Consider the following 17,833-nt stretch of genomic DNA (forward strand, 5'->3'; position numbering starts at 1 on the left):
CCCTGAAGGAAATGAGAAGTGACTAAGGTCTGAGCATCAGCAGGCTGAGCCGGACCAGTTCTTGGTGATGAGGGAAGTAGCAGACCTCTGGCTCCCCTCCCCAGCCCCGCCCAAAACCACTCCCCCCGCCCCCCCAACACCTCTCCTGGGACGCAGACTCAGGAGTGGTGGATAGGAGGCTGGTTTCATTAGGGGTGTCTTCCTCTCTCGTCTGGAGCTTTCTCCAAAGTAGGTAAAATTAGCAGAGGCTGCAGTGGAGTCAGTGATGCCCTGATTGGATTTTTACTGGGTTTGGACCAAGTTCGTCATCTGAGGAATGTTGCAAAGAGTGGCTGTCATATGAGCTTTGAAATACAGATCGAGGCAGACTCCAAGGGCATGCTGGGATGGAGGTTTCATGAATAAATGCAAGTTGTATTTCAGAGTTAGTTTCGTAAGGGTACTTGTTCAACTCCTTGACATTTTAACTCTGCGCCTAAAAGTTATTCGGTCTGATTTTTGAAGCAGCCATTTGCATTTTAGAGTCTCTAAAATATGCATAAGTGCCCATTAGGTTCAAAGACAAGATTGCAGTTTAGCTCAAAATTAATCTATAAACATGGGGAAATACAAAATAAAACTATAGCAAAATAACACTACATCCATCAGATTGGTAAAAATTAAAGACTCTGACAAGAACAAATGTTGCCAAAGATGTGGAACAAGGGAATCCTGCCTCCCTGCTGGTGGGCGCACAGGACGATGGGATACTTTGGAAAATAGGTGGTAGGATGCGGTGTCACTGTGACTCAGCAATTTCTCCTAGAAAGACCCCACACAAATGAGTGCTGATGTGCACAGGGTGAGTGTGCAAGAACAGTGTTAGTCATCAGCAGCCCTCAAATGCAAACCACCCAGATGTCCATTAGTGGTAGAGCAGATTGATAAAAATGTCGACTTTTTATAAAATGGGATGTTATACAGCAATAAACGTTAGCTACAGCAATATGATGCAACATGGGCACATCTTAGAAATATAATGTTGTAAAAAGAAGCCAGACATTAGAGGAATAATATGATTACAAAGCTCACAAGCAAGTAAAAGAGACTAATATTTCCTTAGGAGGTAAACTACAAGGGGGAGGGGGCGGTAGAAAAAAAACACAAATGATAGAACACCATAAAAGTCAAGACAGTGAGTTCCTTTAAGGAGTTGGAGAGGTCTGAGTAGGTCACTGGGGATTGACAATGTTCTCTTATTGTGACTTGAATGAGTGGTTACATATTGGTTTAATTTTCAACAATTTCTTAATCAAATTTATGTCTTATGTTTGTTATTTCACAATAAAAAAGTTTTAAAAAGAAAAAACTCACAATGATGCAAGGCTCACTGTTTCATTTGGATCTGAGTCCTGCTTAATAAACTAATTAAACTGGCTGGTAATTATCGCCACCAGCATTTCACACACACACACACACACACACTCACACACACACACTCTCACACACACACACACACAAACACACACACACACAAACACACACACTCACACACACACTCACACACACACACTCACACACACACACTCACACACACACACTCACACACACACACACTCACACACACACTCACACACACACACTCACACACACACACTCACACACACTCACACACACACACACACTCACACACACACACTCTCACACACACACTCTCACACACACACACACTCACACACACACACTCTCACACACACACACACTCACACACACACACACTCACACACACACACTCTCACACACACACACTCTCACACACTCACACACACACACACACACACACTCACACACACACACTCACACACACACACTCACACACACACTCACACACACACACACACAAACACACACACTCTCACACACACACACTCTCACACACTCACACACACACACACACACTCACACACACACACACACTCACACACACACACTCTCACACACTCTCACACACTCACACACACACACACACTCTCACACACACACACACACACTCACACACACACACACACACTCACACACACACTCTCACACACACACTCTCACACACACACACACACACACTCAGACACACACACACACTCACACACCACACACTCACACACACACACACTAGCTCTCATGTCCTCAAAGAACCAGAGTTAGAACAGTCAGACTGTTACCATTCTTGGCTGGTGATTGAAAGAAACAGAGCCAGGGGACAGGCTGACAGTGTTGAGCACAGGCAGCTGGAAGCAGAGGCCTGTTTGCTTCACCAGGAAGCTCCAGTTTCACACCCAAGAAATGGCAGCACAGTCCCCCCAAGGGGATTAACACCCTCCCTTCCCTCTGGGTTGGGATTGTGTGTGGGAGGGAGATGGGCAGGTCAGGAACTGCCCAGTGAAGTCAAAATGGCGCAGGGGGAGGTGTGGGACCACAGAGGCTGTCAGTCTAACCTGGGAAAAGATCATTGGCCAGGGGTGGGCCCAGTGCGTGCCCCTGGAATCTTGGGAAGTTAGTGGGTTGTTTTGACAAAGCTCCTGGCTGAGACCCAGGCGGTAATGCTGTCTCTCTCTCTTGCCTGGGACCCCACTGGCCCAATTTGGCCCTCTCCCCGCTCGCCCAGGAGCAAAGGACCATGCAGGTCTGGAGGCCACCTGGGCCGGGGGAGAGACTTCCAGACCCAAAGGATCATGAAGCAGAAACTCCGGGCATTGGCCTTTGCGTTGGCTGTTGAAGAGGAGACTGGACTTTTTCCAGGGCAGGGCCCAGAGAGATGGGGCATTGGGAAGCCGGGAGGAGAACTCTATTGATGTTACCTAACAAATACACCACACTGCACATCAATCCTTACAATTCTTTCCTCCCAACCCCGTGGAAGAGCCTGTTCCCCAACAACAACAAGACCACAGTGAAATAGAATCCTTAAAATCCTACCCAAAGATTGTGAACACAACAGGCCACGTCTACATACCTGCCAAAATTCTCCTGCAGAATCATTCGAAATACAGAGGGCGCAGCAATGCACTGGGTGATGGGGTATTTAAAGAGTGTCTACAAAGTGAACAGAGAAAAAATTTATATTTATAGTTAAGATGAAAAATACTGGCCAAAAAGAACAACAAAATACTGGCCAATTATTACCATTTTTTTCTGCTCTCCCTTCTAAGACAGCCCATTTATTCATTTAATTCCTCCAGTATCTATATATTGAACATGCATGTGTTTATGGACTGAGGGACTAGAGTTGATGAGAAGTGAGAGACTGATAACACAGAAGAAAGGGTATAATGGATTAAAGATGAGCAGTGAGGGGCTCCAATGGAAGGGCCTGGAGAAGAACTGGCCCCACAGTGGTGAGGGGATGGGCTTGGACTTGAGTGGCGGGGAGGCAGGTCTGCGGAAGGAAAGCAAGGGTGCAGTGAGTGGGGACACAAACAGCATGTTCAGGAGCAGGGAAGGCATTTGAAAGGGTTTATGGAGGCAACTTCAATCGTCACCATGATGTGCTCATAACAGTAACAGCAACTGCTACCAGTCCCTGAGTGTTTTCAGGTGCAGGCCTCAGGGCTACCACTTTACACACTTTGCCGGTATCATCTCAATATGGCCAACAATTTTATGAGGTAGTGATTATTAAAACTCCCATCTTACAGGTGAGGAGACTGAGCTCAGAGAGGTAAGGTTACCACTAACAAATGTTAAAGGTGTGAAAAGGAGCTAGATTTTAGCTGCTAGAACCATCCTATTCTAAGGGCTCTGGTTTTAAACACTTCAATAAATTCACACACACACACCAGCTACCTGGCCCTGGAGGACCCAGGAGACCTGAGATTGTTCTGGTTGCTTTAATTTCTCAAAATGTGTATTCTGGGAGATTCACTGACTGATTCAGAGCCTCACATTTGAGACACCCAGAGCCCAGGTTCTATCACCCTAATGGGCTTCTTTGTTACACACACTCTTCTCAGCAGGGGCCAGCTTTTTCACCTGAAGCATGAGTTTCTCCAGGACTTTGTTCACACTCAGAGATTAGTCCTCTTACCTCCACAATGACCTTAGGGTCAAACTGGGACAGATGGTGGATGAAGACTGTAGACCCTGCTGTCCATGGTTCAATCATGGTCTCCACAGCAGCCATAATCCAGCCTGGATCTGACAGGCACCACAGGACATCAGAGGCCTTCAGCTGCAGTACTTCCCTGCTGACTCCAAAATACAGTGGCCTCAGCTTTGTAACCACAGGAGGATGTGACCTGGGGCTCAGGAATCTGGTTCTCAGACAGCGAGCCACCCCTCTCACTCTCAAGTCATGTGGTTTGTGTGGGGCTCCAGACTCACTCCCACCCCAGTCCCAAAGGCACGCCAATCAGATTTCCTAGTCACATGCCACTTCAACTGGCCAATCAGAATGATCCTTAAGGCTGGGAATACTGGGATGAAGTCTGTGGCTCTTTTTCTGGATTCACATCTGTTATTGGTAGGTTTGGGCAATGCTGGCAGCCATCGCGGATAATAAGGGAGGGGCCTTTCTGAGAACAGCATCAAAACATAACAGAAACATCCCGAGCCTGTTTGACTCAGTGTTTAGAACGTTGGCCCATGGACTGAAGGGTCTTGGGTTTGATTCTGGTCAAGGGCATGTGCCTCATCTGCAGGCAGCCCTGGCTGTGGTGCCTGTGGGAGGCAATAAATTGATGTGTCTCTCTTACATCAATGTTTCTCTCTTTCTGTCTCTCCCCCTCCCACACTCTCTAAAAATCAATGAAAAACAAATATCCTCTTCTGAGGATTAACTAATAAATAAGAAACAAACAGTAGGTGGGGTGGGCTTGAAGGAGGGAATGGCGTAAAAGGGGAACATATGTCATACTTTGAACAATAAAGATTTATTTTTTAAAAAAAACACACACGCACACACACAATAGAAACAGCTGGTAGATGGAGAGACAGAAAATTGAATCCAGGGGCTACTCAGCTAGGTCTGAAGCATTTTGACACCCTACACTTACTGCTTCTGAGGGACCTCTGTGTGTGTAACACCTTGAGAAAAACTCAACTCACCCATGAGGAGCTATGGCTTTGAAGAGCTCATCTATTAGTAGGGAGGGGCCTGGAGAGCCATTCACACTCCCTGTTCCCATCTCTCTGAGGGCTGTGGCACACCCACAGGAAATTACAAGCCGGGGACCTCTGTTCTGAGCTTCAGACCCAACTGCCCACGGAGCATCTCTTCTGGGACGTCTCTCGGGCATCTCACACCCAGAGCATCCTAATCTCTCCTGCCTCCCAGGACTCATTCTTCTCCAGGGCTCTCTGTGTTTCAGTGACTGTCATTACTGTCCAAGCTCCAAACCTGGGAGTCCACCTTGACTCTCCAGCCCCTCTTACCTCCCACATCTAGCCAGCACACCCTCCCATTCTGGCTCCTAAAATCTCAGCCTTCTTAACTTCCTTCGTGTCCCCGGCACCTTGTCCAAGCCACCACCATCTTGCCCCTAAATTATTCTAAGACCCTCTAACAGGTCTTTCGAAATCTATTCTTTTTCCAAGCCAATCTGCACCCTGCAGCCACAGTGATCTTTTCAAAATACAAATTGGATTAGGTCTCTCCCTTGTTAACAACCTTTCAATACCGTCCAGTGTTTTCCCAATAAGCTCAATCTCTGCACCAAAGTCCCCACGACCCCGTGTGCTCTGGGCCCCATTCACTTTCTCAGCTCCTCCCATCTGTGCCTCCCTGACATGCTGGGCAGCAGTTCCTCTCAAGTCTCTATGAGTGCTACTTTTAAAAATATTTTTTTTATTGATTTCAGAAAGGAAGGGCCAGGGAAAGACAGATAGAAACATCAATGGTGAAGAGAATCACTGATTGACTGCCTCCTGCATGCTCCACACCTAGGATGGATCCCTCAACCTCGTCACGTGCCCTGACCTGGTGTTGAGCCATGACCTTCTGGTTCATAGGTGGATGCTCAGTCACTGAGCCATGCTGGCTGGGCAATGAATGCTACCTTTTATATCTTTGCACCTTTGCTAATGTTATTCTGACTACTCAGAATACTCTCCCGTTCTTCCCACCCCCATTCCTCCAGGGTTTTGTTGATGAAGTGATAACATTAGCACAGATACCCAGTGCCCACAAGACATCTTCTCTGCCCCCTACTCTGCTTAATAAGGTACAAAATACATAGAACTTTGCTGGGGCTGACCAGAAGACCCGAAGAGACGGACGAACAGATTAGTTTGACACACGTTTCTGTGAAAGAGAAGGCTAAGGGGCTTGTTTAGCTTTAGGAACCAAAAGAGCCCCAAATTCTTGCCCTGTTAGCCTTTTATTGTAACAACAGCTTGAACTAAATTTAACCTCTAGATACAAACAGCAGGGTAAATATCCTTGAGAAAGCACCTGCTTCTTCAAGGTCGGGTCTTAAAGACTAAACATAGAGATTCCAGCAAAACACCCAGGGGATCAGACTTGTTTGGAAAAGTCAAGGTAAGGGCTGCCATCTTTGGCAAGGTCCCCCCAGAGGCTCCCGACCTTTTGGAGAATCCTCCTTACAGACTGGCCAACCAAGGCCCATACTTCCCCACAGAACTTGGTCTGGTCTGAATATTACTAGTTGGGGAGGAGGAAGTAGGAGGGAAACGATGTTTGGTTTAATATTGATGACATGGTTAACGCAAGGCTATGTCTTCAGCCTCTACAATTATTTATTTTAGGTTAAAGGCAGTGGCTTGGTTCCAGGTATTACTTCCCCCTAATGGTTCATGACTGGGAAACTCCACCTCTGTATCTGTACAGTTCACATAGCTAGAACTTTCTGTCCTCCTCCCAGCAAACCTGGACCCAGTGACAACGACACATGGCTTGTCATTTGCGCAGCTTGCAGAATGCCTGCTGCCTGCACCCACGTTCCCTCCACACCTGTGAAGGTGCTCAGGCAGGACCCCCTTGTCATTGGGAGGCTTCTGTGAACACACACTTAGAAGTCCAGACCTTCGCCTCGGAGACCCTCAGTGGTCTGAACCAGAGAGAGCAGAAGGGAGAAGCAGGATGGACTCGGTTCTACTTAGAGCACCTTTCCCAGCACACACACACACCCACACACACACACCACACACACCCCACACACACCCCCACACACACACACACCCCTTGCACAAGATTGTGACTCAGTGTCTAACTTGCTGCCCTCTTTCCTACCTTGAAGGGAAGGAGTGTCTCAAGGCAAGTCCATGGCTGTGTTTTGCCATCTTGGGGAAGCCGGTGGTGCCACTGGTAAAGAAGATGACCATTGGGTCCATGGTCTTTGACTTAATACAGGTGTGATCTGGGGATGCTGATCTACAAAGGGATTGAACACAAAAGGAGAGAAGTCAAGTCTCCTGGATCCACCCTCAGGGTCAGCAAAAGAAACAACATGAAGCTCAAAGTCAGAAACCTGGTTTGCTTGTATAGATGTTAGAGAGAGAGAGGAAGAGAGATGGAGATAGAGACAGACAGAGAGAGAGAAAGGGAAACATGGATTTTCTGTTTCACTTATTTATGCTTTCATTGGTGGATTCTTGTATGTGCCCTAACAAGGGACAAAACCACAACCTTAGCACTCTAACCAACTGAGTACCTGGCCAGTGCAGAAGCTGGGGTTGTGCAACACTGGAGGAAGAACTGGTCTCCAGGTCTGAAGAATCAAACAGAGTTTATGGGTGACTTGGGTAAGAAGACTGACATTTCTTCATTTAAAAAATGGGAAAACACCGCCAATTATTTTATAATTTAACAAACATTGAAATAGAACTTCCTGTTTCTGAAAATGCTCTAAATGACTTACAAATAAGAGCTCATTCAATCTTCAGAGCAATCCTAAGAGGTGCCTATCCCCAACTTGTCATGCTCCCTTTGTGGATGAGGAAACTGGGGCTCAGAAACTGAAGACATACAGCCAGCAATTGGCAGAGCCAGGATTCAAACCCAGTGTGATGCATAGACTGTCCTCTTACTCACACTGCTAAGCTTCTTTTCACACAAACTAACTTTACCGGAATTTCATTCCATAACCTTCGTGATAAGGGGTGGGGAAGAGAGAGCGAGGGAGAGGGAGAGTGAAAGAAATATATGTGTACATCTGGTGTACCCTCGAGTCTGCAGAGGAAAACAGCGGGTCCCTCAGTGGGCATTGATTCCTGGGCGCCTCTACACTCAGTCTCCTGGGCCTGTGGTGATTGGCGCCTGCTATGATTGGACGTGACCAATAAGCTTCCTCTGTTGTTCAAATAAACTACAGATCATCCAACGGCTGGAGGGAACACTGGCTCTTGTTGAGAAATGGTACCATCGTGACTCTGGGCAACTTAAGGGATTTTTAAACAGTATTATTTATTTAGGTTTTTATTAACTCTCTGGCTTCATTTGTTTTTCAAATTATAAAAGGAAGTTTATCTAGAAAGCCACAGAGGTAGTAGAAGTGAGCCAGCTGGGCTGCACTGGCTCAGGAAACAAGTTTGGGGCAGAAGAAAGGCCCTTGGAGTTGAGGAGAGAGAAAGGCAAAGGTAGCAACAGGGGAAGGTGAGGGCCTGCTCCCTGGAGGGAGAGCCCAACTCTGGACCCTAGAGTCCAACACAGGTGTGACGTCAGTGAAGTATTTGCCTTTTGGGGTTGAATAACATTTTACTTTAAAAATAGAAAGGTTACTCCAAGAAAACAAAGCCAGTACAACTTATATATTAAAAACCAATGTTAGCTCAGAAAAATAAAACAGACAAAGAAAAGAAACCCAGCAAGGTTTGAGCTGTGGGTGGAACAGGGGGCTCAGTGGAACTAACCTCACAGGTGATCTGATCATAAATTCCTGACCGGGCAGGGCATGGCGGGGAGTCAGGCCCCTGACACATAACTTCTCTGGTGAAAGGTTTATCTTTGCCTTAAGCAAGCCTGTCCATTGTTTCTGTGCATGTAGCATAACACGCCCTTGAAACACGGAAAGTCATATCCCTTGAAGGGGGTGGTACCCCGCAAGAGAGCACTTAATCTTAACTATCCTGTAGTCCTATCCCCATTGGCTTTCTACACCTTCCTGTAATTTTTTGGGTCCCCTCCTGAATTTCAAATGCATGAAAGAAGCTACAAAACGGTTTTCCTCCAGAGCATTTCAGTTCTTGCTCCCGAGCATACTAGTATGTTGTCAGTTTGGCTCAAATAAACTCATAAAAATTTTCTACAGGCCCGGAAGTTTCTCAGGTCGACTGTGTAAAAAGCCCCTGAAGGCTCACAGAAGTAAAGGATCGAAGGTGGAGGGTCTTTCTGACCTCCCGGCATTTCCCTAACTTTCTAAGGGCACCCAGACCCTGGGAGATGTTTATCCCCAAAACCCTCTGCCAGTCACAGCCTCATTTCTTCTTGCAGGCTCAACTTTCACCTTAAAGATCCATTATAACCTCTTATCCAACGTATCCATATACATTCATTTATATTTATATATGAATAATCTTTTAGATTCCCACCTACAAGAAGCTTGAAACACAGTAATCCTCTGACGTTACACCTCCTTTAACATCCCAGGGGTGACCAAACTTTAGGGAGAGAAGCATAGAAGTGCAATGTCCTGATGTTACAGATGAAGCAACCTTGGCTAAGAGAGGGGCAGGAAGTAGCCCAGGGTCACACAGGTCAGGGACACAGTTGGGAAGAGGTTTCTGGAGCCAGGCCTGGTGAGCTTCCTACCACCAGCTGTCTGTCTACAGCGCTCGGGTGTGGAGGGCCTTCTCCCACCGTTCCTCAGAGAGCACCTCCATCAGACCCTAAACTCACTGAATCAGGGATCGGAAGTCCAGCCACCCCTCACGGCTGTGGTCAGACACCAGGAGCTTGGTTTTCAGAGCGGGACACTCAGAAGCCACAGAGTCCACCTCCGGGGCAAGGGCATCTGTGGTCACGATGCTCTGGGCATTAGACTGCTTTAGTCGGTAGAGAATGTCCTTGGCCTTCAGCTGGGTTGTCCCTGGCATGAAGATAATCCCTGGGGATGAGAAAGAAATTATCTGTTTCATTTCCTCGTTCACAACCATGGGCTTCAGGCCTGGCTTATCTGCATAGAAATCCCCTAACCTCTTGCTAAGCAAAGACCTGCAGTGTCAGCACCACCGGGCCACACCCAAACCTACCGAATCAGAATCAACATTTTTAAAATATATTCATATTGATTTCAGAAAGGAAGGGAGAGGGAGAGAGAAACATCAATGACGACAGAGAATCATTGATTGGCCGCCTCCTGCACGCCCCCCAACCTGGGGATCCAGTGTTCCCTGACCTGGAATTAAACTGTGATATCCTGATTCACAGGTCAATGCGTTACCACTGAGCCAAGCTGCATGGCCACAACCTGCATTTTAACCGGACCTCCAAGAGATCCCACGCACACTGAACCTTGAAACGCTTGCCCTAACCTGTCTACTCTAGATGGGTGCAGCCAGTGGACAGGTGGGTCCTACTTTGCAGGAGTTTACATGGGACCTGGGAGCACAGATGCAAGGAGGACAGAGTCTCTGACATCAGGAATAGCTGCATCCCAGCCCCCGCTTTTCTCCTCCCACCCCCTTCTCTCATCCCTGTGTCATTGGGAATCCCTTCTTTCCTTCATCCCTCACATCCAAATTAATCACATTGTCCCTTGAACTTTCCTACCTTCCCTCCCCTCTGCTGTCGCCAACAATTAGTTCCAGTATCTGTGTGCACCTATTGGATTCTAATCTCCCCACCAGATGCCTTGCCTTGAACTTCTGTGTTATTACCTGGGTAAGTTTTCCAGAGCATCGACGGTCCCCCTTCACGTTTCCTCTTGTGAAGACTATAGGGCAATGTAATCCTTACAACCATTTGTAAGCTTCCCGCCATAGGAGAACAAATGCTTGCTGGACACCAGGAATCAAACCATATAAGGAAGTGATACTGTCCTAAAGATCCCTGATCGGACACGTGCACTCCATTCCCATTCCAAACCCACCAGCTCAGCCCCCAAACCCACTGACAACAAGAGATTCCCAGCCGTGACTGCACATAATGATGAAACTGCAGCTCCTCGGTGCACCATCAGCCCCTTGGCTCAACGCTGTGCAGCCCTTTTCTTTGGCTATCCCACCCCCACCCCCTTTTCCTTAAATAAACTCAATTTTCTTTGATCTCTTCTGAGATGGCCATTTAGCCTGCCTGCCCACCATGTTCAACTTTACCTCTCTTCACTAACACCTGTGTCCTCTCTCCAGGAAAACAGCTCGATCCCCATTGCAACACTGAAGACGCTGCCCATTCTCCACCTTTCTCCCCACACCTCTGTTCTCTATTTCAAAATGGCCATTTACATAGGCAACTCCTGACTCTAAGCCTTTGCATGTGCTAAGCCCGTTCTTGGAATTCCCTTTCTCTGCTTCTGTGCTGGGCTGCATATCTGGTGCTTTGGCCAGATGGGTCATGCTGTGCTGTCTGTTCCTTAAACACATAGATAGGAAGGTACTGACATCAGGCCAGGCCTTGAGATATGGTCTCATGGCCCCTTCCCAGCACGCAGGCCTTCTTTCTCAGAAGGCCCAGATGTCTCATTCCAAATTTGGGAGACAAAGGACTGGATAAAGTATAAATAAAGAGAGTTTCCTCCATATTGGGGGGCCCAGAATTTGAAAGACACATTTTTCTCTGGGCCTCCACAGAATTTAATAATAAAATGTAACTCCTGTAGTAGTCTGGGCTGCAATTCAGCCTCTGCTTTGGCAGGGTGCTGTAACTATAGTCAGCTGGCCAGCTTAATAAAGGCTCTTAAATTTAAATTCTGAGTCGGTGGTCTGTCTCGCTGAGTGAACCCATAACATTTGGAGGCCACAGCGAGATACCCGGCTGGGGTAAGAGGGACCTCTTATTTAGGGCAGGAGGCTCTCCCCCAGCAGGGGTGAGAGGGACCCTCTATTTAAGGCAGGAGGCTCTCCCCCACTTGTCCCCAGTCACGCAGCGAGATACCCCACATCCCTGTGGGGAACAACTACCAAGGAGGCCTCCAGTCCATCCAAAAGCTTTCAATTCGGAAACCGAGCCACCTGGACTCTCGAGAGAGGTAAGGACCGGTCGTTAAACAGGAATTGGGCTGTCCCACGGAAGGACCTATACAGAGGGCTAAACGCAGCAGTACTCCTGGTCCTGACCCGCGGCCACGACGGTGGCCGGGGTCCTGGTTTGTGCGGCTCTAGGCTGCACCGGGTTTGTCTGTCTAGTGTTTGTCTGTCTGGTATTTGTTGTTTGGTGTTTGTTGTCAAAATGGGTCAGGGGTCGTCGTCTGCTTCTGTGTGCACCCTGCTGCAATGTTTTTTGAAAAATTTTCAGGATTTCAAGGAGCGAGCTGCAGGTTATGGTTATGATGTTAATGCTTTTGATTTGCAGAAATTCTGTGAATGGGAGTGGCCCACTTTCCAGGTGGGATGGCCGGACGTAGGGACTTGCAATTTAACCACTGCTTTTCGGGTTCACCATATTGTCTACGGCCGGCCGGGTCACCCCGACCAAATTCCCTATATTCAAGTGTGGGTTGATATTTTGACTGAAAAACCAAGATGGTTAAAGAGTTGTCAGAATGAGAAAAAGAAATTGGGACAGAGACAGACAGTCCTCTTGGCTTCAGCCCAGAAGGACAAAACTCCCCCTGATCTCCAGGGTCCAAGTGAGGAGGCACTCCCCAGGGTCAGGCCTCCCCCGTATGCTCCCCAACCCGTGGGCCCGAAGGTGGCTAAAGACCCTGGCCCGGAACCTCTGCCTCCTCCACAGCTGGTTTCCTTTCCTCCGAAAACACCAGTCCAGGACCCGGCTTCGTTCTCCCCTCCTCACACTAGGCAAGGGACAGCATATGGAGAGAGAGAAAGAGAGGGGAAGAACCTGCAGGACACAGCGGCATCCGCCAGTCCTGCAGTTCCTATGTTGCCACTACGGCAGGCAGGCCCTTTAGATTTGGGTCCAGAAGGGCAACCTATCATGGTCTATGTCCCCTTTTCTACCAGTGACCTGTACAATTGGAAGAACCAGAATCCTTCTTTCTCCCAGAACCCACAGGGGTTAATCTCTCTTTTAGAGTCTGTGTGAAGTGAAAGCTACTTTGTGCCATCTGGCTGTACACATGAGAGTATTTGTTATCTCTTTCTGTTGTTTGTTTAAAGATAGGGCAAACCCCGCTTTAAGGGGAAGACAGTAGAGAACTTTTAATTGCTTTGCTCTGATGTATAATTTTGCTGTGTTAGGTTAAAATTTTAGAAGTCTAGGGTTAATTTAAAGGTATAAGGTTACAACCCAGAGAAGTTTAAACAAAGACTTGTTGGGTTAAGTACATTTTCTCATGGCCTGTGTAGGGTGAGGGAGAGGGACTGCTGGATTTTTATCATGTAGTCCCGAGACCTGCGACTTGCCTGCCCTTCCTGATAGATTTACAGTAGGTCTCTGTTAGGGACAGCATCCGCTCTGACTTGGGGAGGAAGAGAGCCGAAAACTGCTCCGGAGCGGGTGTGAGATGGGGTAGTGGCGGTAGGATTCACTAAATAGAGTAGTAGACTCTCAGCCTGCTGAGATGAAGGAGCCTTAGGCTGGGGGACAGGGGGCTAGTCAGAGAGATCAAAAGTAGTAAAGGAGGAGAAGGATTTGAGCCTCTGGGGCATAGAGTAAAGAAGGAAAAATCTAGGAGAGAGAGCAGCTAAGGAAATGGCTAATGCAGAAAAGAGGGCGGCCGTCAGCAGGGAAAGCAGACCAGAAGTTTCGTTGATTTTTACTTATCTGCTGGACTCAAGGCCAAAAGCTGCTACTAAGCACAAGTTTCTCCTGCCCTGTTTTGTTTTCTTTAACCCCTCCAATACTTAAAATTACATAGGGAAGGAAGCACCTGCTCTTAGTAATCTAAGAAATACTGGCTATTTACTTTATGGTAATCATTCAAGGATTGAGGTTTCTAGGAATAAGGAATTACTGAGTAGAAGGTCTGAGGCATGGTTATGCATTTTTAAAGGACATAGAAAGAAGGTTTAAAGGCTAATTTGAAAGTATGAAATTTAGAAAAGTTGTGTATGTGATAAGAAGGAGAAGAGAAATGTTGAAAGGAAATTAATCAAATGGTACAGGCCAGTAAGCCAGAGAGAGTAAATAATTTACATTCTGCCTCCCTAAACAGAGGGTAAATAGTTATGCCAAAGTACTTAGGGGGGACTAATAAAAGAAATCCAACAGTTAGTTTTGTTATAACTCTAGAGAGTCCATAAAAAGGACTGGCAAGGAAAATCAGAAGATCTTAAGGTAGGTCAGTCGCTTTTTCTCCTTATGTAATTCCTCCAAAATTAGGCAATGCTAAATAAATCATGGCAATACATTTCTTTGTATAAATTCAATAAGACCGGTTTCCAATAGTGGTTTTATTGACTGGAAACTTTGACTGGAGTATCATGGTGTTTTTTTTTGGGTTTTTTTGTGTGTTTTTTTTTAAATTAAATCTTTATTGTTCAGATTACATTTGTTCCTCTTCCCCCCCCCCATAACTCCCCTCCTTCCAGTTCCTGCCCCACCCTCCGCCCTCACTCCCGACCCACTGTCCTCATCCATAGGTGCACGATTTTTGTCCAGTCTCTTCCCCCATCTCCCACTCCCCTTTCCCCCCAAAGAATAGTCAGTCCATTCCCTTTCTATGTCCCTGATTCATTATAATCACCAGTTCATTCTGTACATCAGGTTATTTATTCACTTGATTCTTAGATTCACTTGTTGATAGATGCATATTTGTTGTTCATAATTTGTATCTTTACCTTTTTCTTCTTCCTCTTCTTAAAGGATACCTTTCAGCATTTCGTATAATACTAGTTTAGTGGTGATGAACTCCTTTAGCTTTTCCTTATCTGTGAAGCTCTTTATCTGACCTTCAATTCTGAATGATAGCTTTGCTGGATAAAGTAATCTTGGTTGTAGGTTCTTGGTATTCAGCACTTTGAATATTTCTTGCCATTCCCTTCTGGCCTGCAAAGTTTCTGTTGAGAAATCAGCTGACAGTCGTATGGGTATTCCCTTGTAGGTAATTGAGTCTCTTTCTCTTGCTGCTTTTAAGATTCTCTCTTTGTCTTTTGCTCTTGGCATTTTAATTATAATGTGTCTTGGTGTGGTCCTCTTTGGATTCCTTTTGTTTGGGGTTCTCTGCGCTTCTTGGACCTGTAAGTCCATTTCTTTCACCAGGTGGGGGAAGTTTTCTGCCATTATTTCTTCAAATAGGTTTTCAATATCTTACTGTCTCTCATCTTCTGGCACCCCAATAATTCTGATGTTTGTACGCTTGAAGCTGTCCCAGAGGCTCCTTACACTATCCTCGTATTTTCGGATTCTTTTTTCATTTTGCTTTTCAGGTTGGGTGTTTTTTGCTTCTTCGCATTTCAAATCTTTGACTTGATTCTTGCGCTCCTCTGGTCTGCTATTGGGTGTCTGTATAATATTCTTTATTTCAGTCAGTGTATGCTTAATTTCTAGTTGGTTCTTTATCACAACATCGAGGGTCTCATTAGTTTTTGTGAGTCTCTCATCAAGTTTATTGGCAGCTTCTAGCACATTATTGCAAGCCCTCAAAATTGCGTTTTTTAGCTCTATATCCTCCATTTCTGTCATGTTTTTTTGTCTCCGCATCTTTTATGCTTTCTTGGTGCACCCCCTTGTGGTCTTTGTGCACAGTCTTGTTCTAGTTAAGCCTTAATTGTTGTAGTTAATACTAAAGGGATTTGACCACCAGGCTGACTGGCTGTGAGAATCAGCTGTGTGGAAAACTTCTGTCCTCTGGGGAGGTGCTAATCTAGCCTTTGCCTGAGGCGATCAGGCAAATGGTTCTGCGCAGGGCTTGGGCGGGGCGGGCTCAACAGGGCAGGCGGAGGGAGCAGTTATGACTGCTCTCAGTCCGTCCCCAGGGTCTCTGCCTCTCTGTCCCAGCAACCGCTGCAAACCTCGGAGGGACCGTAGCCAGACAGTCCCGCTTCTCCCGTTTGAGTCTGGGTCCCTAGAGACTCGCCCGGATCTGGAGCTCAGAGTCTGAGACTCACTCCCGACCGAAAAATGACAACCACGCCCTCAGCCACCAGCCCGCTTTGCGCGAGCACCTCGGTACCTTTAAATTTTCCACACTGCGCCTCTTCTGAGCCTCGTAATGCTGTTGTCTTTGCTTCTAGTTGAAGAGTCTCTCCTCAGCCAGCCTTCCTGTGGTTCTGGGTGATGTCCGTTCCGTCTTTTAGTTGTATTTTTGAAGTGGTTGTTTGCGGCAGCAGTCTCCGGTGTTTACCTATGCCGCCATCTTCGATTCTCTTATCATGTTTTAAAGAGCCCTGTCTGAGCTCTGCAGACTTGAAACCAATAAGAGTGCCATGGAGAAAGCCTGGTATCTTGCTTAGTAGCCCTAAAGATAGCTGGTGCTAGAGCATCAGGCCCATGCCCTACCATCACTTGCGGTTGGTCAGAGTAGAAGGGGAGCATGGAACCCCCATGCACTCTGGGCCACGACGAGTAGGAGGGCTACTGTGATGAGCCTTGAAGCAAGGACAATGGGCTCGGGCAGAGTCACTGCAGGTGAGGAATTCACCTAACTCAGCAGATACTGCAGGCAGGCCTGATGGCAGCTAGATGGCTTGGCTTCCTGGCCTTATGGGGCACATTAAGATTCAATCATGAAATTCCAGCAAAGGTAGTCGGTTACCATTCTTGTTGTGTTTATGCAAACAATCAGGCCAAATTGAATACAGTATATAAATTAGTATTTTAATGAACAGAGGGATAATTTTAAGGAGAAAAACTCTATTTTAATAGAGGTTATTAAAACTAAAATGTTTTCTTTCCTTCCCACCAGACCATTTGTTACAGTTTGCCTCTGTCAGGTCACAAGCCTACCTCCTTCTATGCCCAGGCCTCATCGTCCCTCTGACAGACAGCCAGGATCTCTTGGCTCTGAGAGAAACTTCTGACCCTCCTCAGCACGAAGCAGTTACAGAAGAGAATTCAACGCCCATTTTCCCTGAAAGAATTCAGAGCCACGATCCTTGAGGTAATATAGTAGGAAGTTAGACAGACATGAGCAGAGCAAGGACAATGGGCCAGTTGGCACTGCCAGCTATGAAAGTAAGACAAGGGGACTCCCCAGAAGCAAGAGGGAACTAGGCTGCAGACGAAGCAGCCGGGGAGACTGCCCTAAAACCAGTGGGGCCTTTACAGATTCTAGTGACTCTTCCAGACCCTGAACTACTCATCTCACCAGTTTACTTAAGTTCTTTCAGGCTTTACAGTCTACCCAGAAAGCAGACCAGAAGCACGTCCGATATGATCTGCCTGTATCCAGTTCATCCCTTCCAACCTGGTGACTCTGTTTGGGTAACAAAATTTGCCACCCAAGGACTGACTCCTGCCTGGAAAGGACCACTCCCACGGCAGTCAAGGTCGACGGGATCCTGATGTGGCTTCATCACACCCGGCTTAAGACAGCCCCGGCAAAATAGAGAGCCCAGGACTCTTTGGACCCTCTAGAGATTACTCAGTGGACCCTCATTCCAGGCCCTTATCTTATAAACAGGCCCACTGACTTTATTAGGCAAAGAATTCTATCAAGCTTATAGTCCTCAGGGGTCCCTCCCCAAACAATGACCCAAAAGAGTCAATGATTTGACTCATGTACATAAAACCAGTGGGGAATGTGCTGGGCTGCATATCTGGCGCTTTGGCCAGACGGGTCATGCTGTGCTGTCTGTTCCTAAAACACATAGATAGGAAGGTACTGACATCAGGCCAGGCCTT

The 17,833-nt window shown here is 46.9% G+C and overlaps 1 protein-coding gene across 2 annotated transcripts in view; it reads right to left on the minus strand.

Moving 5' to 3' along the window:
- The window catches only part of LOC139009276 (acyl-coenzyme A synthetase ACSM1, mitochondrial-like), a 39,214-nt gene that overhangs the window by 11,338 nt on the left and 10,043 nt on the right, over positions 1-17,833 (minus strand). For both annotated transcript variants that reach the window (XM_070413480.1, XM_070413481.1), the window contains exons 4-7: positions 9,827-10,034; positions 7,223-7,363; positions 4,061-4,220; positions 2,990-3,069 (exon numbers count right to left, since the gene is read on the minus strand). In XM_070413480.1, the coding sequence (XP_070269581.1) occupies positions 2,990-3,069; positions 4,061-4,220; positions 7,223-7,363; positions 9,827-10,034 (589 nt within the window). The remainder of the gene's footprint in view (positions 1-2,989; positions 3,070-4,060; positions 4,221-7,222; positions 7,364-9,826; positions 10,035-17,833) is intronic.

The sequence above is a fragment of the Myotis yumanensis genome, unplaced genomic scaffold, assembly GCF_028538775.1.
Source record: "Myotis yumanensis isolate MYYU_CA2020_CCGP unplaced genomic scaffold, mMyoYum1.0.hap1 SCAF_4, whole genome shotgun sequence".
Taxonomy (NCBI): domain Eukaryota; kingdom Metazoa; phylum Chordata; class Mammalia; order Chiroptera; family Vespertilionidae; genus Myotis; species Myotis yumanensis.